Consider the following 26,093-nt stretch of genomic DNA (forward strand, 5'->3'; position numbering starts at 1 on the left):
CTGAAAAGAAAATTATGCTACTGACAACTTTTCCTGTGTTACACTATCTGACAATAATCTGGTTTTAGAAATTAAATCAAATCCAACTGAACAGTGCTCTATATCCAAGCTTGAAAACCAGTGAGTCTTGTTGATTAATATGAGCAACCTAATGGCTGTTAACAACACAAGCTAATAACAATGTTGCTTGTTAATTTCTGTGCATGTTGTACTTTCCAACAGCGTCATTACATGGTTACAAAAGGAATATTTTGGAGGTGGGGTTTTCTTGCAAGTATGTAAGTAGAAGTGTGTAAAATTGTCTTTGCTTAGCACCTTTCACATATGAAACTCACAAAGTGCTTCACAAAACATGTAGGAAAAGCACATCAAAAATAACATCAAATTAAATTTAAAGCCTGTCTGTACAAATTGGTTTTTCTCTGTGATAATGTTAATCAGTGGAATTGACACATGCAAAACCAGTGGCAGAGAATTTCACAATCAGGATGCACCTGCTTACAAAAGGAGTTTCATTATCTTTTTGATATTTTTTGTCTATTTTGCTTTTGTTTCTTATTCCAACAGGAGAAGCAATAAATAATAAGATGGATCTTTGTCTATTGTTACACAAACTTGATAAACAAACTGTAAAATACAACTTCTAAATTTTGGATATTGTACTTCTTTTGTCTGAGTACAAAATATAACCACAGTCAGCACCATGTTGATCTTTGGATATTGGATGTTTGGTTTGACAAATAATTTGCTCTCTCCACTACAAATATTATTAACATGGGGAAAAGAGGGAAGACGGTGGTGAAAAACCAATGATTTTTCAGTGTGAAGCACACATTGAGAACAGAACAAGTGACTTCTGGCATGTTTGGTGTTGTCAACGCGTGAGAAATCACGCAAATATCGTTCTCTTGACTAATTTTGACAATTTCAGTATGGCTCTTCAATATCTGGGTCAAGGCATCTAATGTGTGATACAGACCGACACAACTGGCTCTTCAGCTTTCCACGTCCCACCCCTTAAGGTTGTTGATTGGTTACACGAGTTACGTATACCCAAAGGTACACGCTCATTGGCTGATTACATCTGCCAATGCCTGGTATTTTTTACAGGTAGCGACTTGGACGTGAAGAGGAAGCTGAAACACGTTGACTGTGGAATCATAACATTTTGTAGCTACATTGCTAATTCGAAGAATCTTCCTCATTTGTAAGTCTATGTTTTGCTTTAAAGATGCGATTTGTCAAAAATATGATTTTATACATTATGTGACGTGATGCGTTCGGAAAACAAGGAAGTAAGGGTTTGTTTACTACGTACTCAGGAAGAAACGTACTCGTGGAAGTGATGAAAAACAGGCGGAACAAATAACAAACATACTGTATGATACAATATTCAGTTTATTCTATTTTCAGGCATAATGAGTGTCGGATTCATAGGAGCTGGCCAGCTGGCGCAGGCTTTGGTGAGAGGCTTCTCGGTTGCAGGTAAATTTAGACGTTTACATTTGTGTTTTAATAGGTTTTGACTTGTATTTTTGACATATGAAGATTGCAATCATACACTGAAGTTGTTTCTGGACATTTCCCCCCTCCAAGGCGTGATTGCCACCCACAGAATCACAGCGAGCTCTCCAGACACCGAACTTCCCACAGTGCAGCAGCTGCGGGTGGGTACATATATACATGGATATTTGTCATGTCCATGAATGTCACAGACTATTAATTTTGGATTTGAACAGTTCTGTATATTCAACAAGTATATTTGGTTAGTTAAAAAAAAATCTTGTTTATAATTGAGTGAACAGACTAAAGAATTTATTTTATCTATTGCAACCAGGGTAAAAATTCTACAGGACTAAATGTATACATACACCTCCACCAAAACCTCCAGGGCAGGTTGTGGAAGAAATCAACCATATTTTAGCCATCAACCATACTCTGGAAAAGTTCTGGCTGGATCTGATAGGACGATGTGACTAATCTCACTACTAAAATGACATTGCTGTTTTAACCGGCAGGCACAGAAAGTGGTTTTGGACACTGTTGGCACTATTTTCACTTGATTTGGTTGTTCTAGAAGCTAAATGTTTTATTTACTCTAAAACCAGTTATGTGTGTTTGGGTCCAGTTATAACAGCCAGATTTGTTCAGGAAATTTCACCCCTTATGTGCTATATATATATATATATATATATATATATATATATATATATATATATATATATATATATTTGTAGAACTCATCAATCCTTTCTTGAAAAAAATAAAGGTTCAAATTCATTCATAAAAGCCCTGGGTTAATGGGATATTCATGCCACTGATGAGTGCATGTAAAGTTTTTGTCAGAACTTTGTAGGTCTTTATTTGCATTGAACTGATTTGTAAACAACTTCTGTATTTATAGAAATTGGGTGTGAACTTTACCACCAGCAACAAGGAGACGGTCAGCAGAAGTGATGTCCTCTTTCTGGCCGTGAAGCCCCACATCATCCCCTTTGTTCTGGATGAGATTGGGCCAGATATCGAAGACCGCCACCTTATTGTGTCCTGTGCTGCGGGTGTGACTATCAGCTCCATAGAGAAGGCAAGTCTTAGTCATTGCATTTATTTCTTCTTCACATGTTATGTGATTAAGAGAACTGGTCCTTGAAGATTTTGTTGTTACCGCTTCACAGAAACTGCAGCAGTATCGTACTTCTCCAAAGGTGATGCGCTGCATGACCAACACTCCAGTGGTGGTGCGTGAAGGGGCCACCGTCTACGCAACAGGTACACATGCAGAGGTGGAGGACGGGAAACTTTTGGAACAGCTGATGGCTAGCGTTGGCTACTGCACTGAGGTGGAGGAGGACCTGATCGATGCCGTCACAGGCCTGAGCGGCAGTGGACCCGCCTATGTGAGCTTGCTTTGCTTTACAGCATTTAGAAAATGCTGCCTTACCTCTTATATGATTCTCTCTGGATAGCTGCCCCTTTTCTGTCACTGTAATTGTATGATTGTTGTCTTGCAGGCATTCCTAGCTGTGGATGCCCTTTCTGATGGTGGAGTAAAAATGGGCCTGCCCAGGAGGTTGGCAGTACGCCTCGGTGCACAAGCCCTGCTGGTAGGACCCTCATATTTGACAATAAAGTCGATGGCACAGTTTGGTCCAAAATGTATACCTAAATGCTAGTAATTTTATTTTTGTTTTGTTAAATAACAGGACACACTTTTGTATCGTTTTTGTTTTGTTTAATTCTCATAATCTTTAACATTAAACATCCTTTCTAATATGTAGCTCCTGGATTTTGCATCATCACTTAGTACCTTGACTATTTTCCTTCTGTTAACAAGGCATTCAGGATAGAATAATTCTTTAAAATCTTCTTATATAGCTATGTTACATTTGATCATGCAGTTCCTTGCAATGATGGTCATGAGTTTTTAACATTTTGTCATTCTATTGCCACAAAAATTGCGATTTTATGGGATAGGACAACACATAGTTTTGCATAATTTTGAAATCAGTGGAACAGCTGATTTCCACTGCATAGTTGAAAAGCATGCTTTTAAATTTGTTTCACAGATATAAGTCTGAAATTTGTGGTGTCCATTCAGTGCATCCATCCCCCTTTACTTTGACACCCTAAATAAAATCTAGTGCAACCAATTGCCTTTAGAAGTACTAATTAAATAATCAGAGGACTCAGCAGGATGCCCTATTCTCTGGAGAAGCTGCAAAGGCTCACTGCTCTGGGGGACAAATCAGGACAACTGTTATATGGAAGTATGGGGAAAAGAAAGCTGTAATAGAAAAATAGAAAACCCGAAAAGCGTTTTGCTTAATGGAGACGATGTGGAGAAGATGCTGTGGTTAGTTGACACAGAAATGTAAAATACAATACATGCACAATGCTATGTGGTAGAAAACTTTCACTGCACATTACTCTGAACAAACCATGAAGCATGGTGGTGGCTCAATCATTGTATGGGGATACATTCCTTTAGTATTGACTGTGAAGCTAGTCAGAGATGGTTGATCAGATGATCCCAGAAAAAAGACTTAAGAAAGTTTTGGCGGTTCACTTCCCATCAAGACTGCAGTATTAAGCATAGATACAGAGCTCTGATGGATTAGTTAGGATGCTAGCATATGCATGTGTAACAGGGTAGGAACAGCTTGAAAGACACTGTGGGCTACTTCATGTATTTTCATATCTATGGAAGCCGTAAAGGGGAACTTACTGCTGCTTCTTCTTTGTATTAGTGAATAACAATGAAATTTATTGTAGGTTTGCTTTGCCTGAGCATTCACACATCTAAGCTTAAGATATAGGAAATGGTTTTGGCATAATGATTCTCCAAACTATAATATGATGTTCTTATTTTTTACTTTGCACTTGTTCATGTAAACTGGCCTTTGCTGTACATGTTTGTGTATGATTTATCTATATTTGTTTTTTAGACTTAATCTAATTGCTTTCTTGGGATTTAAATTTATATATGTATATTTTTTGGTCTTGTTTCTTTGTTATAAAAAAACAGACATTTTTAAATATGAATTCCAACCTTCTGTCTGGAAACTCCAGGCAATAGACAGTCATGGCATTTATTTAAGCACTTTTTCATTCCAGTGGAGATTAATTAAGCCGGTCTTGGCTGACAGCAGACAGAATCTGGATGCTCAGGTGCTGAATAACGATACAGAAAAAACATTGCTCTGTGTATCATTTCCTTCTTTGTGCTACTCTAAAGGGAGCCGCTCGCATGTTGTTGGACTCAGAGCAACACCCTGGGCAGCTTAAAGACAACGTTTGCTCACCAGGGGGCGCCACCATCCACGCCCTTCACGTCATGGAGAGTGGTGGCTTCCGAAGCCTCCTCATAAATGCAGTTGAGGCCTCTTGTGTAAGAACGAGGTAAGTTGATCAGATGAAGTGGAAAAATTTTTTTTATTGGCACCTAACAAAAATGTAATTCTTAATCATTTTTTATGTACCGTAAATTGATTCTAAACTAAATATGAACTTCAGACAGCAGATGGAGCTGTTATGCAGACATAATTTTAAAATTTCTTAATGTTCTTGGTTTTCTGGATTTTAAAGTACCTGATTTCATACTGCAATGAAAGCTATACATCCTGTTTTTTATGCTCTATGTGTATCTTTTAAAAGGGAGCTTCAGTTTTTGGCTGACCAAGAGAAGATCTCCCCAGCTGCGATAAAGAAAACAACTCTGGATAAAGTTCTTCAGCAGCCAGGCGTCACTGCAGATGCTGTCGGTGTCAGAACTCGTGGAATCAATATTTTTAACAACACCAGCCCCAAGATCAAGAAAAACTGAGTCTTTTTTGAAATACCTCGTTCAGTAGGTATACACTGTCTAGGAACCACTATTGACCACTGTTTGCGAACATGAACCCATAACATTTAACACTGTAGAGCAGTGGTCACTTCAGGGAGATTAAATCAGATTTATATAGGTTTTGACCATATTAAAGGAAAATTATGTGAATAATTATTTTTGTGGGAATTTTTTTTTAATTGAATTGACGAAATATAGTCGAACCTTTTAATTTGACATTGTGTGGAAGCTTGGCAATCCCTTTGGGTTTGATGCTACTGACTTCTTTGCCCTACAGAAATTGTCATGTTTAGCTTTTAATATATTTAATGTGAGGGCAGAAGATTTATTTTTGCTATTTTTCTAAAAAAGAAAAAAAGTATTAGGATTTTTTTGTGTAAAGATTTGGTGCAAGGTTTAGTTGTAACAAATTGGATGGCACTTTGGGATTTTATAATCAGATACCTAAAGACTATCATTATAGCCTGTTTTAAAAAGTGGAAGTAAGGGCACTTTTTTTTCATCCATTTGTTTAGGTCCTTATATTTGCGAATAATAAAAAAACATAAGTAAATGTCTTTATATTTATATTATCACAATGTTTTATGAACTTTAAAATATTGACATAACCATGTAAGATTATCTGGTCTGCTTGTTTTAGCAGTGCCTTACCAAAATATAGATAACCCCAGTACTTTTTTCACATTTCATCACTTTACAATGACAAAATGTATGTAATATATTGGGATTGCCCAACACCAAGTAATGGGTGTGAAGTTGGTGGAGAATGCTTCAATAAAAATGTCAACAATGTGATGTGCAGTTTAATTTGACACCTTGTAATATTATCCAATTCAACCACCTCCTACAAAATGGCCTTTATAAACATTAGAAAAGCCATTAAAGCCGTTAAAAGAGGGAAAATGTTGTGTTAATTTTATAGTTGAAAAAAAATAAATGTTTGTAATATTTTAATTATTACATTAATTATAATAATTATGTCAAATGATGTTTTCTGATTGATTTAAGGTACATTTGCAATCTGTTTATTTAGGTACAGCAAATGTAAGCAGTGTTCAATATAACATTAGGTGTAAAGTGTTTTTTTTATTATTATTATTATTGAAATGTTTGCTTTTCTTTTGAGGAAAATAGACCTTTCATGAATGGAGACACGTGACCAAACACGATGACGTCTGGCTTTGGTACAAGAAAGCAATCAACAAGGAGCGCACGAGCTGATATCTGGAAATCGCTTCTTTTTTGTTTGTTGCTAAAACCAAATAAATATGTATTTGTAATGCTCACTCCTCCTCACCGCGGTTTGAGAAGAGGAGTTTGGCAGCTCTGACTTCAGGGAGCTGCATCGTTTTACATTCAGGTGAGTCTGGAGAGCGAAGCGACTCGCTGTTGTTGTGCTGAGTGTGCAGAGATGTATTAGCACAGTTAGCTCGTCAAGCTAACCACATTAGCTCCCACAAACGGTTTTCAAACTAAAGCGTCCGCTGCACTCGACCGCTTAAAACACGCGTTTGTGCTCTTACTAGGAGGTTTATTTTGAAAGTTCAAACCTGGTACGTTATATAGTGGTTTAGCAGGACGAGGTTGTGCTCTTACTATGCAGGGCTAATCTTTTGTACGCTCGTAAAATGCGAATAAGAGAAAAAAACATTCAGATTTTAGTGCTCGTGGAGCGGGATTTGCCATCCGTTTCGCACCTGGTGGCCAATTCCCATCCCGCGGAGAATGGCACGGTGCCACAGTTGTAATGTGCAGACAGAGGCACGGGGATTTCCTCGCTTGCTCGCATCGCATTGCTTGCTTGCTTGTTTTTGTAGGCGGGGAGTTGTTTGCCACTTTCACACGAGCGGGGCGCCGAGGGGTTGAGTCGCGGAATGTCAGGAGCGCGTAGCCAGCGTGTAACCTGTGCAGGTTCCCCTTTGCCATAATTAGTTTGCTCTTGTGTTATTACGCCCGGTGTGCTTTGATTGCCCACCGTGTCTGAGCGCCTCTCTGTGGGGTTTGTCAACTCATGCGCTTCTCGCTGGTCAAACCTGCTGCTTCATCACCTCGTTGTGCGAAGGAACGAGCGGCAGCCGAGCCAGCCAGCGGTGTTGCCAGATCAGGTTGGTTGCAGTGTCCTTTTGTGACATTTTTGGTCAGACGCGAGCGCGATTACTAGAAATCGCAGCATGATGATGTCGCTTTTGTATGTGCATGAATTTGATCTTCCAGGAAATCGCTTCCACACCATCCTTTTCGTATTGAATTGCTTCACCTGGAGTGATCTTAATTCATTTCACTACTATTTGAAATGATCGTCAAATCAGACCCTTTTGCGTCCCTCATCAATATTGTTTCATTTTAAAATCCCAACTAGGAGGCGAGATATTTTTATCATGCTGAATCATCACAATGATGTATTTAGGCGCTCTCTTAGTCAGAATCCACCCCGAAATATGGCACCACCGGACAAAGGTCTCCTCGCCAGATGAGTGTCGATGATTATCACCGAGCCCGTCGTTATTAGTAGGAGACGGATGGAGATCTGGTTGCTGATCTCTCATCTTTCCTCAAGCCATCAGCATCAAGTGATGACCCATCAGGCAATTTATCAATAGCCTCATCGACATTCCGCTGAGAATGTGGCTTTTTATTGCAGCGCTGTCATGATGTACATCAACAAACAGATTTACACTAAATGCTTAGGTGTCAACCGCGATGTCAAAACCATTTATTTTTAATTGCACAATAAGCAGATATTGTGTGTTTTAGTATTTTAATCAAGTGCCGTTTTAATATTGGGTCATATCTAATTGTTGTATGATTAAAAAGAATAAAATACAAAAACACCACCTGAAAATTAGCATTTAAATTTATATTTTAATGTTGAATGAGGCATGATGTGAATCATATCTTTTAAGATTAACCTTCCTTATGATTTATTTTAAAGTCTTGCAGCTCTTAATTACTTTAATTTTGGGATGACAGCTGCTCTTGTTTCCCTGAGTGTGACATGATGAAATTTGCTGCCTATTAGAGCTTATAGAGGGCTTGCAGGTAATGAATTATCCATGGATAGTCTCTGTACAATTTGAAAAGTCACCTTGGAAACTGTTGAACACACATAGCCAGGGCTAAAACACATAGAAGTTGCCCATTCTTGCACAGATATCCCAACTTATTTCATCATCTCTGTTCATGCAAGAGAGGGGGAGCGCATTGAAGTGTGTTTAGCAGACAGGGCAATCGTACATCAGAAGCTTGGCTTTGCAATAAAGCGTAATGCCCATTGCCCTGCCTCTCTCTGCAGGTAACGAGGAAAGATGATGGTCCATATAAGCGTCGGACGGAGGCAGAGAATGGCGGAGATGAGCTCTTAGATTTATCTCCTCTTTCATTGAGGTGGTGAGGATAAAATAAAGCTAGGTATTGTAGAGGTGAACTGAGTGCACAACTCATACCCAGTGGCGTTGCTTGTAGTGGGCAGGCGGCGGAGGGTGGAAGAGGATATGTGAGGTTGATGAAACACGAAGCAAGACTTAGCTGTGCACAGAGGTACAGTCTGGCCACCAACACCACTGTACAACCAACTCAGCTGCGCTTTGGGAGTCGTTACGCCTATTCAGGACAATTATTAGCCTCCAGAAAGGAACACAAATGCAGGATTTGTCCACAAAAGTGCTGCTTAAGCTGCACAGGGAAATAGAAATGCCTTGGAGGAAGGAAGGGAAAAGATCAATATTTTTTTTTCAGCCCTCTCCTTTTGGAATAGGGAGGGAATGTTGGTGATGAAACCTCTTGCAAGTGTGCTGCGGATTAGGATTGCTAAGCATTGCGATATGCCCCCCTTCACTCCTCAAAGTAATACTTTCATCCAGATAGAGTCAAAAAAGTGTGTTTGATGGATTTCTTGGAGCTTGACTTAGACATGCTGTGTTCATTAGGGCTCTCTGTTTACTCAGAATTTAGTGCAATAAACGTGATGAGCATAAGTGCGCGTCTTTCTCATGGCTAACCTTTCATTCTTTATCTTGACTAAATTCTGTGCGGAACAGATCAGCTTTAAACTCGTATGGGGAAGCAAGTGATTTAAAAAAAAATCCCTGTAGTGCTGTAAAAATAAAGTCAAGATAAAACTAGTGAAAGGCTCAGAGTTAGTCTTCCTTGCTTTTTTTCAAGTACTTAAAAAGACATAACTAGGACTGTTTCTAGTAGATGTCTTACTTTCTGAGAAGCTTTAGAATGGTAGGAGCTTGTTTTAAAGCTACCACATTATGAAGATACATTGGAGAATTGTGAGAACTACAAACTGCTAGTATTGATTGGATTTAGAATTACACTTATCACACTTTTCCTGGCCAGTACTGATTAGAATTTTTTTAAGGACTGACCTAACAATTAAAATTTTGACTGATTACTTTTTGTCTGTTTTTCTAAGGACTGTTAGACATAAAACACAAACGTGCTGCAGCTTCTTTTTATGTTCTAACAGTAACGAAGGAATTTCAAGATTTTCCCCATGTATGCATCAACTCAGATATTCCAAAGAAAATAATTTTTTTAAAAGAAATACTGAACCACTTGCTATTGGGTTCCTTTTATGGGCTAAAAATTATTAGTTGTAAGTTTTGATGAATAGAAAAATAAATGATTTATTTTCAAGCAACTCAGTGTAACCAAATTCTTAAGTGAAAACATACTTATACTTTAAATGTTTGATTAGCTCCCTGTTATGCTTCCTAATGCTGTTTTTGGGAGCGTTAAAAATATGTGCAGTCATCTTTTGAATGATTCAGTAAGGAACATGTAAGACAATTTTGGTAGATCATGCTTGGTTTAACAAATACATGTTTTCAAAATTCAAAAATTATCCTAAAGTAAGATATTTAGAATTTTTCAAATAAATTCGTTTCAATATCAGGTTTTACTTAGGGAGAATCACATGGATGTAACTAATCTCTTGTGTTTCTGTTGTATTTTTTTCTGTAGAAATTCAGCTCTTTGAATCAGTTTGAATAAAAAAAACTATAGGAGAAAAAGTGACTTGTCTTTATACCTTTATATTTTGTGAAGTTTTCATTATTGAAATGTTACTAATAAATCTGGTCTGCATTTGTGCTTCAAAAGGTTACGATGTCAGGCCAATACAATATATTCTCAAAAACGCCAGTGCTACAGTAAGCAGCAAGGTTTGTCTGTATACCGTTGTTGGTTGCCCTCAACCTTTATTTCCTCTGCCAGAGTATCACAATATATTCTCTTCCTGTTTAAGCAAGTCCTCCAGGCAGATACAGTTGAAGGTCCAGAGTCTCTTCTCCTTGCCTGCTGCTTGTACTGACGGAGCAGCTCGGAGAGTAAATAGTGGCGGCCGAGACTGAAAATAGATTCTGTAAGACTAGAAAACATCGGAGAGCACAAACTAGTCCTTTTAAATAAACCTCATTTTATGAGTGACTTTAAAAAAAATGCAATAACGTCCCTGAGGGCAGTGATTCATGTTTTCACTTTAAACCAACATGAACTGGATGCAGAAGTTGAGATAATGTGCCGCATGCTTTTTTTTTTTTTTTTTTCAAATTCCGTGGATGGTGGTAGCTTCTTTGTTTATTTTTATTTTTTTTCTTGTTTGTGATCCGATCAACATAAATTACCTTATTATAACAAGGAAAAACACAAAATAGGAACAATTCTGGCAAATTCTTATTCTTTTAGCTGCACTGTTGAGGGGTCGCCACAACACATCCTCCACTTCCATCTGAACTCGCCTGCAGCACACTCCTCTGTCACACCAATCTTTGAATATTCTTCTTCACTACACCCATGCACCTTTTTTATGTGGTTTTTCTCTTCTCCTTTTCCATGGCAGCTTCATATTCAACACCTTTTCACCAATATATCCACTAACCTGCCTCCACAAATGTTCAAGCCATGTCTGCCTTGCTTCTCTGACTTTGTGTCAGAAGCTGTCAACCTGAGCTGTACCCCTGATGTACTCGGTTACAGTTCTGGCAAATATATATATTTTAGCTGATTTTATTTCCTAAATTATCAAACTTTTGGAATCATATGAAAGGGAAATAATCATAGAAGAGAATGGGATTCACAAGAAATTGGACAAAACAATTTTTCTTTATAGAATTTGTATTTTAAAGACTAATCTTCTCACGTAAAGTTTCAATATTTTACTACTCATATCTATAAATTTATTTTATTTAATATTAAAACCTGATTATAAATCACCCAAACAACACACTAAACAGCATATATTTCAATTTACTTGCTAAAGAAAAAAAGTGAATTGAAATAATTCTGGAAATGTTATGTTTCCTGTGCATTTGATCTGAAAGCATTGAATGTTAAAATATATAATCAGGTATGATTGGCTTAACTTTTTAAAACTGATTTAAATGTTTTTTTTATTTGTACATTTTTATTTTATTTTTAGACATCAACCTAATATTTTTATACCAATTTTACACAAAGTCTATATTAGTTCAGCTTTTTAACATATAAGCTATCAAAGCTAGTTGCCCATGTTTTTGCAGGCATTGGGATGAACAGGCAACAGGTGAAGGTGTCAGTACTTGTGTATTTGTAGGCTGTGGGGACATAAAACCTTTTAAGAAGAGCTTGATAATAAAGAAAAAAAACCAAACTAAATTATCGGCTAAGTTTCCTTTCTCTGCTGGAGTTCAAATCAGTGCTGTTTACAGAGGATCTAAACTGGCAGCCACTCTAAAGCCTGTCACAATAATTACACAGTCATATTATTGTCATCATTTGTAACAGTTGTCTGTTTAATGTTTGTTACTGTATAGCAGTACTGCAGTTGTAGCAGACAATTGAGCAGAGACTGGCAAATAATCTAGTAAAATGTTTGACAAGCCGTCCACTGGCCCTTCATTTTGAGATGTTATGTCAACAACACAGATCACATAAAAATTTGATTAGTTTTATTTTTAGAGCCTTTGCTGTACAAAAGAACATAGATGAGTATTTCCCTTTTACTACAAGCAGATCACATTTCCACTCTGAAAGCTACTGAATGATTTCCCTCCTTGCTGTTTTTGTCAGTCTTATTTCACGCTCTGAATACTTAGTAGTTAATGGCTTCCCACCTCCCACCATCGTACCTTACTGTTGCTCAGATGCACTCGTACACAGTTTCCCCATCCTTAAGTTTGCACCACTCAGCCCATATCTCTCCTCCAGAGCGATCAGAGGAGTCTGATTTTTAATTTGCAGTTAAATGCCTCCCGACACATGCAGCTTGCTTGATAATTGACTTAGCTCAGCTGACAGGAGAAATGATTAGATCTGAGTTTCTGGGTGATCTTTTTGAATCTGAATTAGAAGGGAGGTGTTGAAAGTAGGGCGTCTGTTCAGGCGCAATGAGTTCTTGAGCTGGGGTGCTTGTGGCGTACGGCTTCAAAATGCTGGCTGATTACATTAAATCATCTCAACTCTGTAAGAACAATCGAATAAGACGGCAAATGAAGTTGAGATGCAAGATTGACTCAGTGAGAAAAGGCTAGTATAGCTTTTTAATTTTCTTTGCCTGCCTGTTAATGTAATTTAGGTAATCAACATTGGCCTTTTTTATGTTAATAAAAACAAAGTGGAAAGCTTGATAAGCAGTAAAATTATCGACTTCAAATCAACAGTTGTCTTTACGGGGTTTGATTTGGAATGACAAAAAGCTGAAAATATTGATTTGTTTACGTTAGGCTGATTCAAAAGTAAAAAATAAAAATAAATATTGTCCAAGCATTGGTAGTTGAAAATATATATACTTTTTTTTTAAAATTCTTTATGCACCACTAATTTTTACTTTTATTTAAATAATCAAATACATTTTATTTTGAGGGTTTTGTTTTTACTCTGTTGGCTAACAATGAATGACAATATTTGTGCCTACTTTTCTAGCGGGGGAAATAAACTCTCACTGTATGTACATTTTGAGAATAAATATATAACAATCAAACAACTTTTGTTAATAAAAATAAAAGGCAATCAGCGGCCATCTAAGGGGGCCAACACACAGAGCTGGATCTTTGAAAAGAAATAGACTTCCTGTCAGCACTTTCTCTGGCATCTGCTTAGTTGCACTTTTAAACTGTGGCATCAATTTTAATAAAAACATTCCAATGTTTTTAAGCTGTACAGTTCTATAACTTTTCTCATCGTGCATCTCCAGTGTCTAGTTTTATTTAACTTATTTTCCAGCTTCTAGAAACAAGTGTTTAGAAGCTGCTTTGCAAGAATTGATCATGGCATTTTTTTATATGTATGCACTTGTGTGGTTTTAGTTTTCTGTCTCTTTGCAAATACCTTTTGTATTAGACGATGTGAAATCCACTACCTTGGCGGAGCAAATCTTGTATCCTGTTAGTCCTTCCCAGCTTTGTTTAGTATTCAGGCAGCAGGCTCTGTCGTAATCTGAATTCTGAGGCAGGTTTCAGGGGTTTTTGTTTGCTCTTATGGCCCTGATAATCTTGTTACACTGCTGTCAAGTGGAGATGGCTCTCCCTGCAGCCCCGAACCACCATGCGTGCCACCTCCAGTCCCCAGAAATATAACCTCCGCCCAGCCCCCACCAGCCTGCCGCCATTTTGAGACAGTTGTTGATAGAAGGGCCTTGGATGTATCCTTGAAGAATCACCTCCTGAGTATCTCTATTCTGCTTCCAAACCCCTGGTACACCCCACCACCATCCCCCTCCCATTTCAGGCTGTAAACGACAGTGATAAATATTCACCATCGGGACACAGTGCACGGGAGCCTTGGCTCTGGATCCCCATCAACAAAAAGTCCCCCAGCTAATGGTGTTCATCCTTGGCATCCTCCCGAGAAATCCTGTAACGAGATCTTTAAGGCAGGCCGCTGGCTTACAGCCAAATCTATCATGTTACATCAGCCTTTATAAGAGCAGATTTTTCTATGTATTTTTTATTATCATTCTTGAATATGAACCTGAGCTTACCTTTGTAGATTTGGATGAACAGACACTGCTTCTGATGGTCGGCTGGCCTGCTCTTATTGTGTTGGCTCAACTTCACAACTTCTAATTGGCACCTTGGTTTTGGTCCTTGCTGAGATCAGTATTTTTTTTTTTAACTCAACCTGCTCTACTCAGGCACCTCTAAATGTGCCGACCACGCATTTCACACAAGGCTTTTTCGTCTCTCTTTCTTTTCATCTCGTCCTCTCTTTTTCTCGCTCTCGCTCTCCCTCTCTGTCTGTCTCTCACCATTCCTTTTCTGTGGGTGACCACACTCAGCATTTTTCTATTTCCTGTGGGTGTGATGTCTCTCCTCCACAAGCAATCAGCCCTGATTTGTCAGCGTTCTTCCAGGCGATTCATAAAAATTCAGCAAGCATCCACAAAAGACGTCTGCGTCCCCACCTGCAATGCCCCCTGCTCTCCGAGCTGCAGATCTCACCTACTGCTCCGATGGCTAGATGCTCACTAAAGGCCTGGAATTTTTAATGCGAGGCAATATGCTGCAGGACTTTTTGTTTTTGTTTGAATTATTGAACTTAAAGCCATCCTGTCGCTATCAAATAACTCACTGGAGCACCTCTGACATCCCCTTGTCATTTCTGCAGAAAATTGTAGGTGTGTTTTCCTCTCCCTGGCTTCTCTATTTGTGTGGATGCCTCTTTGTCTCTGTGAGGTATGACATGCCCGGCAGTGGAAGGGAGCAGCTGTGCATTGGACCTTGTCTGTGTTGTTCTGCCATGCCCTGTCATAGCTAGCCGTCTGTTGGCAGCAGCCTGTGCTGGAGGCTTGCAGCCTGGACACAATCTTTCCTTGGTGTCATATGGTGAGCTTTCAGAATGCCAAGCCATGCCTTCGCACAGCTGTGTGACAGAACGTGTATCTTTAATAGGCACGGTAGCATGATATTCCCACTTTATAACCTTGGGTAAAAAAAAAAAAATAAAGCACCATATATTGTGTTGTTTACAGCCAAAAAAAAAAGTAACTCAGAAAATGATACTTACTCCTACTAAAAATGCTGATTTGTTATCACTGTTATAATAGTGTTTATTAGAATATTTTATCAGGCAGATGTACAGTAGTTACCTTGCACTTTCTGTCACTGCAAACTTGTAACGTGTTATAACCATTTTTAAAATCCTTTTTCATACTTGTAATTTATGTACAATATGATTTATATGTGAAAAAATATGAACAAAATTGATACATTTTGTGATGATTCTATCACTAAATTAACTTTTCTATAGTATCTGTGGAATTATTTGTGCTATCTTCTCAGTATGCTGCTTTATGGAGTTGTTTCTTATGTATTATCTTATATGATCCATTTTGTTATTTTTTTAGAATCTGAAAGATGAGGTAAACAAATGTATTACACAGAGCCCTACTTGTCAATCGTTGATTTAAAGAGTGTAACTCTATGTGGTGGGTGGTGTGCCTTTAGTCTCCTTAAATATTTTGTTAATTCTGAACAAAAATATTTTCAAACAACGAAATTCCTCTTTATTATAAGTGAGAGAAAACTCTTCTTTAAGTCATCTGACTCGCATTGAACAGCAACAGGTAGGGGAGGGGCTGTACTGTGTGACTGTGATTTATAAGGCAGAAGAAAGTCCTCTTCATTCAAACACTTTCTGTAACATCTTATTAAAGTGGAAAATGTTAGCAGTTTTTAAACCTAGCTACCAGACATTGCTAGCAACCATTTTTTTACTTGATTTTGCTATTTATTAAGTACCTTGCATTTCGTTCTTAAACATGTCAAAGAACTCCTACAATTTTTAGTTTATAAATGCATCAACCTATATCGTGTATTGTTCTGCCCTGTTTTCAGTTTATTAAAAATAAGAAAAATGGCAGGGACATATGTTAAGATGCATAATGAAGATAATCTTATTCTTGGAACAAAATAGTTACTATAATAAAATTAGAAGAAAAGAAATTTATCAAATTTTATTCATCAAAAAAAAAATAATAAAAAGGAGGAAATTGGTATTGGTTGTGAAAAGCCTGATCAGTGCAGCCGTAGCTCTTCCTTTTTTTTCGCTCTTATCCTAACAGCTATTAGCCTCATGCTTTCCTGTCTGTTTGTCCATTATCTGTGCATCATCAGACAGACCATTATCCCATTATGCTTTGCATCTGTGGTCCAAATGCTTACTGGAAATGAGTCACTGCAAAGGCCTGTAAGAAGTAGGTGTTACTATCAGACGACTATTCATAGCCAGCCCATCAGGGATGAAAACACCACATTTAAAAAATCCACTGAAGGCGGGGCGGGATGCAACCACATTACAGCGGAACACTGCTGGTTTTAAGAGGACTTCATCTTTAGAGTGAAAAGCATCAAAAAATTCCAGTCACAATCTGACCCCATGTTATGTCCCCAGTCTGTGCGGTCGTGTCGTATTCAGGTCATTTTTAACAAGAGTCTGTCTCTCCCTGTTTGGCTCAGGTGACCGGTCCACCTGTAGCTCCCCTTTTGTTGCCATGGTAATCTCCTGGCCTTCTTATAGTCCACTTCAGAGCTGCGACTCATCTGTTTTTTCCTTGTCTTACCTCACTGAGCTTTCTCCACACATCATACGTGACTGGCTTAATGTGCTTGGAGGCCAAAAACACTCACTTGCGTGCACACACCATCACGCACAGTAGCTGTAGCTCTTTGTGCTTTGTTTGGTGTGATGCTGTCTAAAAAAAAAAGAAATCCAGCATGTGTTTGTTTATGTAGTAACACTGCTGGCTGTGTAAATCAGCTTACAGAGGCAGTGTGCTGGGTGGGCAGACTGTGGTGGGTGTCGCTGACACAGCATTTATTGCATGCAGAGCAAAACTCCCAGAGTCACAGCTCTGTGTGTGTGTGCGTTTTTGTGTCTTGTCTTATGATGGAGCTCACCCGACAGACAGCGTTCGACCTTCTGTCTTTACACCCCTTGGTTACATTTCTCACTCACAAAGCTTCCCTGGGTGTTCCCTCTGTACTGACACAACAAAAATTAAACTGCATTGCAGCCTGGTTATTCTGGGCTCTGCACTAGTTACGTCCCCTTTATTGATTTGTGGGATTATAGCGGAGCTGATTCCAAGACAGGTGCGACTGTCTAGACTGGGTAGCTCGCTGCCCTGTGTACCTGAGAGAAAGAACTCTGTTTTCCTAGATATTGCAAAGTGCTGCCAGCCAGTTTAACAGCATCTTAAGTTCAACTCCCAATAATCCTTGTTGAAGACAAGAAGGTTTATCTACCTTCCTCTGAATTGCATATCCTGTTTAAAATCAACCTGAATCACGTTTGAGGCAGACGCGGCGTCAAATTATTTGTTTGTTCTGACAGATGCATAAAGAGTTCTCATTCAACTCTCTTGGTATCACTGAGAAGGGTGTCTGAAGTCCTTGACCTACTTTATATTTTTGGGTCAAAGTCAGGCTGGAGCCTATTTGCCAGAAATATAATATTCTGCACTGAAATTAATTCGCTCTTTTGACAGCAATATTTTTTTTTATTATTATGACTTTTCACAGAACAACCAGCAGTACAGGTGGAGGCTTCTCTTGTGGCATGAATACCATAAACAAAGGAAACAAGGCCTTAAAGGTAAAAAAATAATGTCTGATAAAAATGCTTTATTAGGATTGTGCCTAATTTGTGATTTTCTTTTTTGGTGTTGACATTTTTTTTTTTTTTTTTTTTTTTTTTTTTCCATTTCAAAACGTAGTGCCTTTTAACTAAGTAGAGTAATTTGTGTCCTTTTTGTATTTTTGCAGTGACACATTCGAAATGTACTTTTCAATAAACCATCATTGTAATTTTATTTTTTTTCTTCTATTATTCCCTGATGTTTAAATTTGATGTTTTATTTTCCACTAAGAAATGATATTTTTTTTATATGTACTAGAAGCCCATCAATCTTTATAAATAAGGCACAAATACAATAAAATTATCAGTCAAGGTTGCTATCAATTTTTGAAATGACCAGTTTTGGATTACACTTCCCTAACTACTGTTTGCATTTATGGGATGGAAGAGGAATCTGATAGCTTCTCTTATTTTCTCTGAAGTGAGTATTTCAAAGGAGGGCTGAACCTGGACAATGGCTAAAATTTAAAAAAATTGCTATATATTTGTCATGCGTAATGAAGACTGAATTAAATAATTGAATACTTCTTTGCAAAAATATGTTGATACATGCTCACTGTTAAAAATTTCTGTCAAACTTTAAAATAGTATTTTTTTGTGTCCAACGGACACAGGTGGAGCACAAATGAAGGGACTTCCAAGGGTTACAAGTATAACGTTTCAGTTCTCAGGATGGTGGGTCACATTTTATTGTTCAGTTGCAATGTCTACTGTTGCCAGAAGATGATAAAATGTATATTTTCTGTTTATTATCAAATATGTCCTTGGAAAAGTTGTGTTCAGCTAATGATCTGATCATTGATAACAGTCACAATTGCTTATGTGGCCTTTTAGTAAAAATAGAGAAAAATAATTGCCCACCCTCCATGATCTAATATTGTTACGTCGCCCACCTTGAGTTCTTATGATGACTTTATTAAACCAGTTTTGATGTCAGATAATTTATAATTGCTTTGCCTCTGCAGGTGAAGCGGGAGCCTGGGGAAAATGGTACCAGTCTAACGGACGATGAGCTGGTCACCATGTCGGTGCGCGAACTAAACCAGCATTTACGGGGGCTCTCTAAAGAAGAGATCCTGCAGCTAAAGCAAAGGCGACGCACCCTGAAGAACCGTGGCTATGCTGCAAGCTGCCGGGTGAAGCGGGTCACCCAGAAGGAGGAGCTGGAAAAGCAAAAAGCCCAGCTGCAACAGGAAGTGGACAAGCTGGCAACAGAGAATGCAAGCATGAAGGTGGAGCTGGATGCTCTGCGCTCAAAGTATGAAGCCCTCCAGAGCTTTGCCAGGACTGTGGCGCGCAGCCCCGTCACTACAGGAAGGGGACCCATGGCCTCTGTGATAGGGCCCCTCATCCCTGGTAAAGTAGCTGCCACCAGCGTCATCACCATCGTCAAATCCAAAACGGAGGCCAGGTCGTAGTAGCAGAACAGGCAGAGGGATGATTTTCACTTCTGAACTAGTCAGTGCATTTTAACATGGTCCAGGGTCTTCTGTGTTTTTTATTTTATTTTAACAGTCATAAAATGCTTCTTGATTCACTCTGAGCAATGCAACACAGCAGTCGTCCATTTTCTTTAATATAAGATGATATTGTTTGTCTTTATTTATCTCTAATTTCTTAATATTGACTCAATCAAATCTAACAATTCAAGGCCCTCTTGCTTGTTATTCTGCACTGACTTGATTAAGGATCAATAATGAAAGTCACTTTCCTGGTCTTAATGCTACAGAAGTCTTCAAAACAACTAACCCAAAACTAGCAATTTAAGTCCAACTTGTGATATTTCAGTTTGTTTTGTTTTGGTGTTAGGTGTCTCTCAGTGATGTAGGCATAAAACAATGCTGACAAACCTAGAGTTCGTTTCAGTTTATGCATCCGTGAAAGGCTTCAGTGAAGTTGTCATTATCGACATGACTGGTAGATGCAATAATATATGTATGCACTGAAAACACACATGGAAAAAAAAAAAAAAGAGATCTTGCGTATTTATCTTAGCGATATCGTTCCAGAGCTGAGTGCCATTCCAGTATGACAAGATTCCGCTACAATATCCGAAAACCTGAATGTTGATACAGTGATACCCTCACGATTTGTGAGGACACTCATTTTGGTCATAGAGAAAATACGTCATTTTCTTTAAAAGATATCTCTCTCTATATAAATATTACTTTTTTTTTGTAATTACTTCTTAACATGTCCGTCAAATATTTCCAAAAGAACGTCTTTACACAAGCTTTACTGTTTGAATTGTTAAAGTGTAGAAAACTTTGTCTATCACTGAGTTCTTGGTTTTTATTACTTGGTAGATCAAACTCCATTGTTTATAGAAATACAGAAAAAGAAAACTCATTAAAAAAAATCCTGTGACATCTCTTTTGCAATTGTACCAAAAGTGGCTTATTATTGAAGTCTGATAGCTTTTTTTCTAGTGACTAGGCGCGTACAGTGGGGTAGCGCGTAATGTGACGTATAAGTGGCAAGTTGGCGGTGTTGTTCACTGTATAGATGTCAACGCTGTGCTATTTAAAAAAAAAACAAACTAATCTGTAGAGCTAAACTAGGTGGTGTGAACAAGGTCAGTTGTCTGTGTGCGTATTGGCATCTGTGATATCCTCTGCTTTCTCGGTGTTAGTTACCAATCATATTGTCATGAAGAGTTTACGTCAGCGAGCAGTGTAAGACAGATATCAATGAAATAGTCTGTGAATTTAAATGAAGCTTAAACTAAGAATATGCTGCACCTGATGTTGGAAACCTTCAAAATATGTCTTCTGTGACCTGAAAATAAAGAACTTTATTGTTGGGAAGATTTCATTAGTTTTCCAGCCACTTACTTGATGCTAACTACAGTTCCTTTCAGAAGTTTACATACACTCATTGACATGAAGGACATTAATTGGAATCTTTTAATGTATATTTTTCAATATTATTATTATTAATGATAATTTTCCTTCCTCTGGGGTAAGCTTATAATATAATATACAACTTTCATATTTTTTAAAACTAAAAATTGAGTTGACAAATTCGTGTGCACCCCAAATACTATTTAATTAGATTTTCCTAAGCAAGGTGCCGACAAACCAAATACGTTTTGTAGCTACCAGCAGACTAGCATCATTCTGACTGAATATTTTACAACTATCTTTTGTAGAAATCATTGCGTTAATCTAAATTGCTTTTATTTCTTTCCTCAGCTTAACTTCTTGGACTCGTTATTGTGGCCCAGTAGCTCAATCTTTACATTTCAGTCCACAGTGATGTTAGACTTGTTCCACTGTGAACAGTAACGCTGCTGCTGTCCTAGAATCTTCCACTTCATGATCAGCACAGAAACAACCATAGTTGTTTCTATGTTTTTTCTGGACATCTGAACTATTTTCTTCTGTAATCTGTGGGTAATGATTTGGGTAAAATAGTTTAAACATCTTCACAGTTTTGTGCTCCAACAGGACAATTAAACAAAACACACATTTTGACTGTGTGTAGATTTAAATATCTACAATAAATTGAAACTTTAGGCCCTGACTCGTATTTTTTGTTGCATAATTACCTTGGATAAATGCACAATTTAAAGCTCAAAATTTATGTGCCATTCTTGTCCTTCTTGCATATGTATAACTTCAACTGTAGATAGCAGAAATAAATGCATTATATTTAAAATATGCAGTTTCCTAAGCCTATATCTGGATAATCCACCAAATAAAGAGGCAGATCTTCCATAAATTGACCCGTGGGTCTTTAGATTAAAGGTGGCATGGTTCGACTGAGGGTTTGTATGTATGCACTAAGCTCCTGCTTGTTTTGCTCAGGACAAAACAGGCCACTAAAAATAAAACAAACAGTTCTTGATAAGAAGCAAAGTGGCAACATGGATGGCAGCTCTGTTTTCTCTCCTTTTTATTTGATTTTTGTATTGTCATAAAGGGCTTCAATGCACACATAGAAAGAGACGGCATGAACATGTAGTTACAATCAAGAGCAGCTGCCAGCAGCGCTTCCCCCGTGCCGAGCTTCACACCGCCTGGTTGTGTAGAAGGAGAACCGTCGCTGAAGCAGCTGTACACCTCAAGGTGAACGCAGTTGTTCAACGTCATTAACAGAACACACTTCATCCAGGGGTCGCCCTCACTGAGGTGTTAATCTACAGTCGCTCTCAAAACAAACATCTCAGCAAAACTCCACGTCTGAGATCTGGGTGCTGGTTACACTGTCTACGCGCACGTCGTCCTATCCTCTCTCTGTCAACATGCTTAGCTATCTGCGGTGACGGGTTAACTGTGGGAAAATATATTTGTGACTCTTGACATAGCCCAGTATCGATGTTGGCGTCCTTATTACCGTGGCCGTCTTGTGGAGTTGATCTTTTTTCGTGTCAAGTGTCTTTAAAAGGTGTTCAAGTGGCACTGTCAAGCAATCTTTGAATCTCCTCTCGAAGGCGACGACTCTTTATCACGCATACTGGTGTATAGTATGTAGCTGCAGTAGGTACTGATGATCGTTGTAAAAAAAGTGACCCTTAATATGCAACTCAGTGGAAAGATGTGGGAGAGATGTGTAAGGTTAAATTAATATCGTCAGAGTTGTTAGTCTGTTGTTTAACTGTTCTTGCTGCTTTGTTTTGCTTTTGTTTTTGCAAACTGTGTGTTGTTTTTCTGACGTTTTGCATCCTGAGTAAGTGTATAAGCATTTGGCCCCTTTTTTGACCTAAAGGATTCCAGGGTTTCTGCGCTGTCTTGAAACGAACTTTTATCATTTTCCAAATTTGCCAAATATGGGGGGAAAGAAACCCAAAAAAAAAAACAGTTACCTAATTTATTTTTGAAAAAAATTCTCAACTAGTTAACTTAGATTTAACTTGCATCCTATGTGTTTGATTTGCCACATCACAATTTTTATTAAAGTTTTAGAGCGATTGTGTGAGAAAATCCTCTGGAAAACCACTTACCCTTCCTCCCCAAAATTATAATAATACTAATAGAATCTGTTTTCAACTCCGACAAATTGAATAAAGGTGTAAAAATGTACAAACACCTCAATGAAGCTGTGTTTATTGATGGGCAACTCTGTCCAAATTTGTCAAATCTGTCTCTTTAATTGCCCATTATGATCAGTTGAAGAGATGCTTTTAATTTCCTCCTTCTCTCTCTGCTTGTTGGTCCTTTTCAATTTTTCTTTGACTTGTGATCAGTTATTGAACTGGACATATTGGCAATATACTTGTTTTAGGAACCTTATTGGTGTGTAGGAAAGCCACCAATAAGCATCTTGTGTTAACCTTAAGTTTAACACAAGATGCTAAACTTAAGGTGTCGTAGCCCGAGTCTGCTGACATTTTTTTTCCAATGAGAAATCTGCCACCCCATACCATCATATCTCCTTCACCAAAAGCTGTTCAGGACTTGGCAGGTTTGTCATGAACACAACTCAAAACTAAACTCTGCTGCTCAATTTCTGTTTCTTACAAATTTGGCACCATTTCAGGAAGATAAAACTCAACCAAGTTTTGTTTTTTTCTTTTTTGTAAGGAATTCAAACCTAAAAACCATGTGGTAGCCCTGGAATCCATAAAACATCCATCCTTATTCAGATTATGAATTTCTAAATTCAAGGTTAACTGGCTTAGACGTCATGGAATTACAGATGTTTGTGATGTGGTTGCAACTATAGGATCTGTCCCAGGGGCTTAATCCAAAATCTGTTTTTGCGTTTTTTGTTTTAATTTATATATATTTGTATGCGTGTATGTAGGGGTGTGTGTGCGTGTGTGTCCTCCTCTGCTGCTACACCAGTCATTTATGCTCCTTATTTTCTGTTGCATCCTCCACAGCATTTTCTGTCCTCATTATGTGGCGTTTTTCTAATTGATCTCAACACTGTAATTTATTCTGCAGATGTAATTTTATAATTGATCATTGCTTGTTTTTCTTTGTAAGCAACATATGGAGAGGATAATAACAGCACTTGTGTGGCCGTTGAATTTATTAGCTCTCAAGATGTTGGGATTTTTTTAAAAAGTGGAGTTTGTAAAAGGTTGACTGTGCAGGGTTATATTTTTTTTTCTCTCTTGCTCTGTGGAGTGGGTTTGTGTTTCAAACGGAATATAAGTGAGTAATACAAAGTTAATATTCTGTTGTTATTTTTCTGTATGGGTTGTAATAAAATATTGCAGTACTTTGTATGAAAACAGACAATAGTTAATTGTAACTATTTATAAATTAAATTATTGTACTTTTTTGCAATCTGTAGATAAGCACTATGTATTCCTATACAGTATCAGCTGTGGATTTAAATGTGATTCTCTGAGGTGTCTAAGTTATTGATGTATATATTGTATGTTTGTTGATACAGCTTTCTTTATTTTCTATAAGACCAATAAAATGTTTTGGAAAAGGACTTTATGCGTTGCTGTCATTCGGAGTTCTTGAAATTGGGTTTTGCATTATTCTGTGGCGTCATTGACCCAGTTTGATACTTGTAAAAATAAACTGACTGGGAAGGCTTTTGCCGTCCAGGGTTGGTTTCAGAAGACAGCGATCATTTAGATGGCACATTTTTTTTCGTTTTTCCTTTTTTTTTTTTTTTTTTTTTGCACGATCCAAAAAAAGCTGCTGGGCGACCCACTTTGACTAACCTCAGCGGACGTATTTTTGGCCCGACACGAGTAAAACATTAGAGTCATGAAGGATGTCTAGGTGTGCTTGTCCTAGATTAGGAGGAGTTGTGAGTTAGTCATCTTAGCTCCCTGTGGAGCTCCTGAACCAACCCCCCTCATCAAACATCAGGCTCCTCAGCAGCGTTTCAACCAAAACACATCTCATGAGAGAAGCTGCTCAGACAAAGAGACAGATGGCTTCAGACAGGCTACATCTTACTGCTTCATCCTTGAGGGCAACTCCAAACCCCAGCTGCTTCGGCGTGATTTTAAAGCAATATTGTTCTTCACTTCTCCTAAATGCTCCTACAGGTCTGTGTGACCTGTGCCTTAAAACAGGCTCTGCCTCTCTCCTTGGACGGCTGCCCCAGACGAGTACACGGCCTCTGAAGAGTTGATTAATTTGGCGGGTTGGGTTAAGGTGAGCTGGTGGGCTATGTAGGACAGCATTCTTCATCTTCACCCACTTCTGCAGCAGGTGCCTGCCCCAGTTCTCAGACCACAACCTGCACTTACAATTAATGTTGCCATCTCCGTCAGCAGGGGTAAACTTTCACCACATGTGACCTGCTGAACTTTGACATGCTGCAGATCCCTGTATTGCAGAACATGCCTGTGCATTGTTAAGACATCTAATGAAAGGTTTATTTAACATTTGGATTTAAGTTTCAGTCGGCTTCAACAATTATTTAGATTACTTAAATATAAAAATGTTATTGATTCTAAGTATTATGATTTGTTAAGGGTTTGCGCCACACATCATGTGCCTCTGTCCTGATAAAGGATGCAAAAGAAAAATACAAGACAAAAGAGATCAGGATATTCAGTTCACTGATTGGTAGGAAGTGGCTGTGTGGAGTTAGGTTTCCCTCTGCTGGAAAAAACAACAAAGCTCAATAAGTAAGGACAATAGTCTAGGAAACTCTGTTTATTTCCCCTTATATGGCGCTAGAGTTGATAGAAAAATGCTTTTGTGCCATAACCCAGTGTTGAGTATGTGGGTTGCAGCCAAAACTTGCCAAGTCCTCTGCTGATGCCAAACAGCTTTTGGAGGAGGCTGTGTGATGGTGTGGGGAGGCATCATCTTCACAGGTACAATAAAGCTCAATATTATTCAAGGAAATCTCAATGCAGAAAAATGTCAGGAGAGGATCTTGCAACCAGTGGCAACCCCATTTATACACTCTTTGCAACCTTGGGCATGCTGTACATGACAGAGTGACTCTGACAACCACGTCAGTTAATGTAGGACAGGTTGTGGAATGGAATCCCGTCCCACAGCATTGTGTGACCAAACTAGTGAACTGCATACTGTAAAAGTGTCTAACTGATTTGGCAAGATTTTCATGGCAAAGTGTTTCGAAACTTATAAAGTAACCTCTGCTGACTAATAGGTCACCATTTCAAGAGAAATAAACAGGCTTTCTAACAGTTTGCAATGTATTGCTATTGAAAAATTGTTACAAGTAAATAATC

The 26,093-nt window shown here is 38.2% G+C and overlaps 2 protein-coding genes across 2 annotated transcripts; both read left to right on the forward strand.

Moving 5' to 3' along the window:
- Positions 1–1,102: 1,102 nt before the first annotated feature.
- On the forward strand, positions 1,103–6,136 carry LOC102221562 (pyrroline-5-carboxylate reductase 1, mitochondrial). The gene is made up of 8 exons (XM_005801446.3): positions 1,103–1,207; positions 1,414–1,485; positions 1,597–1,667; positions 2,405–2,584; positions 2,676–2,897; positions 3,012–3,104; positions 4,736–4,899; positions 5,155–6,136. Exons 2-8 carry the CDS (start codon positions 1,419–1,421, stop codon positions 5,321–5,323), a joined length of 966 nt encoding a protein of 321 aa, XP_005801503.1. The 5' UTR covers positions 1,103–1,207; positions 1,414–1,418; the 3' UTR covers positions 5,324–6,136.
- Positions 6,137–6,926: 790 nt separating this feature from the next.
- Positions 6,927–24,358, forward strand: LOC102220945 (transcription factor MafG). Its single transcript, XM_005801444.3, is given in 4 exon segments — positions 6,927–7,409; positions 7,412–7,449; positions 17,851–17,923; positions 18,931–24,358. Coding segments are annotated over 4 exon segments (618 nt in total). The 5' UTR covers positions 6,927–7,355; the 3' UTR covers positions 19,384–24,358.
- Positions 24,359–26,093: the final 1,735 nt, after the last annotated feature.

The sequence above is a fragment of the Xiphophorus maculatus genome, chromosome 16 (genome assembly GCF_002775205.1).
Source record: "Xiphophorus maculatus strain JP 163 A chromosome 16, X_maculatus-5.0-male, whole genome shotgun sequence".
Taxonomy (NCBI): Eukaryota; Metazoa; Chordata; class Actinopteri; order Cyprinodontiformes; family Poeciliidae; genus Xiphophorus; species Xiphophorus maculatus.

What these genes read in the sequence shown, in the direction of transcription:
- LOC102221562 (XM_005801446.3), top strand. Translation starts at nt 1,419, where the DNA reads ATGAGTGTCGGATTCATAGGAGCTGGCCAGCTGGCGCAGGCTTTGGTG. An exon ending in GAGAGGCTTCTCGGTTGCAG is followed by an intron (nt 1,486 to 1,596) that starts GTAAATTTAGAC and finishes CCCCCCTCCAAG; the next exon opens with GCGTGATTGCCACCCACAGA. An exon ending in GCCTCTTGTGTAAGAACGAG is followed by an intron (nt 4,900 to 5,154) that starts GTAAGTTGATCA and finishes ATCTTTTAAAAG; the next exon opens with GGAGCTTCAGTTTTTGGCTG.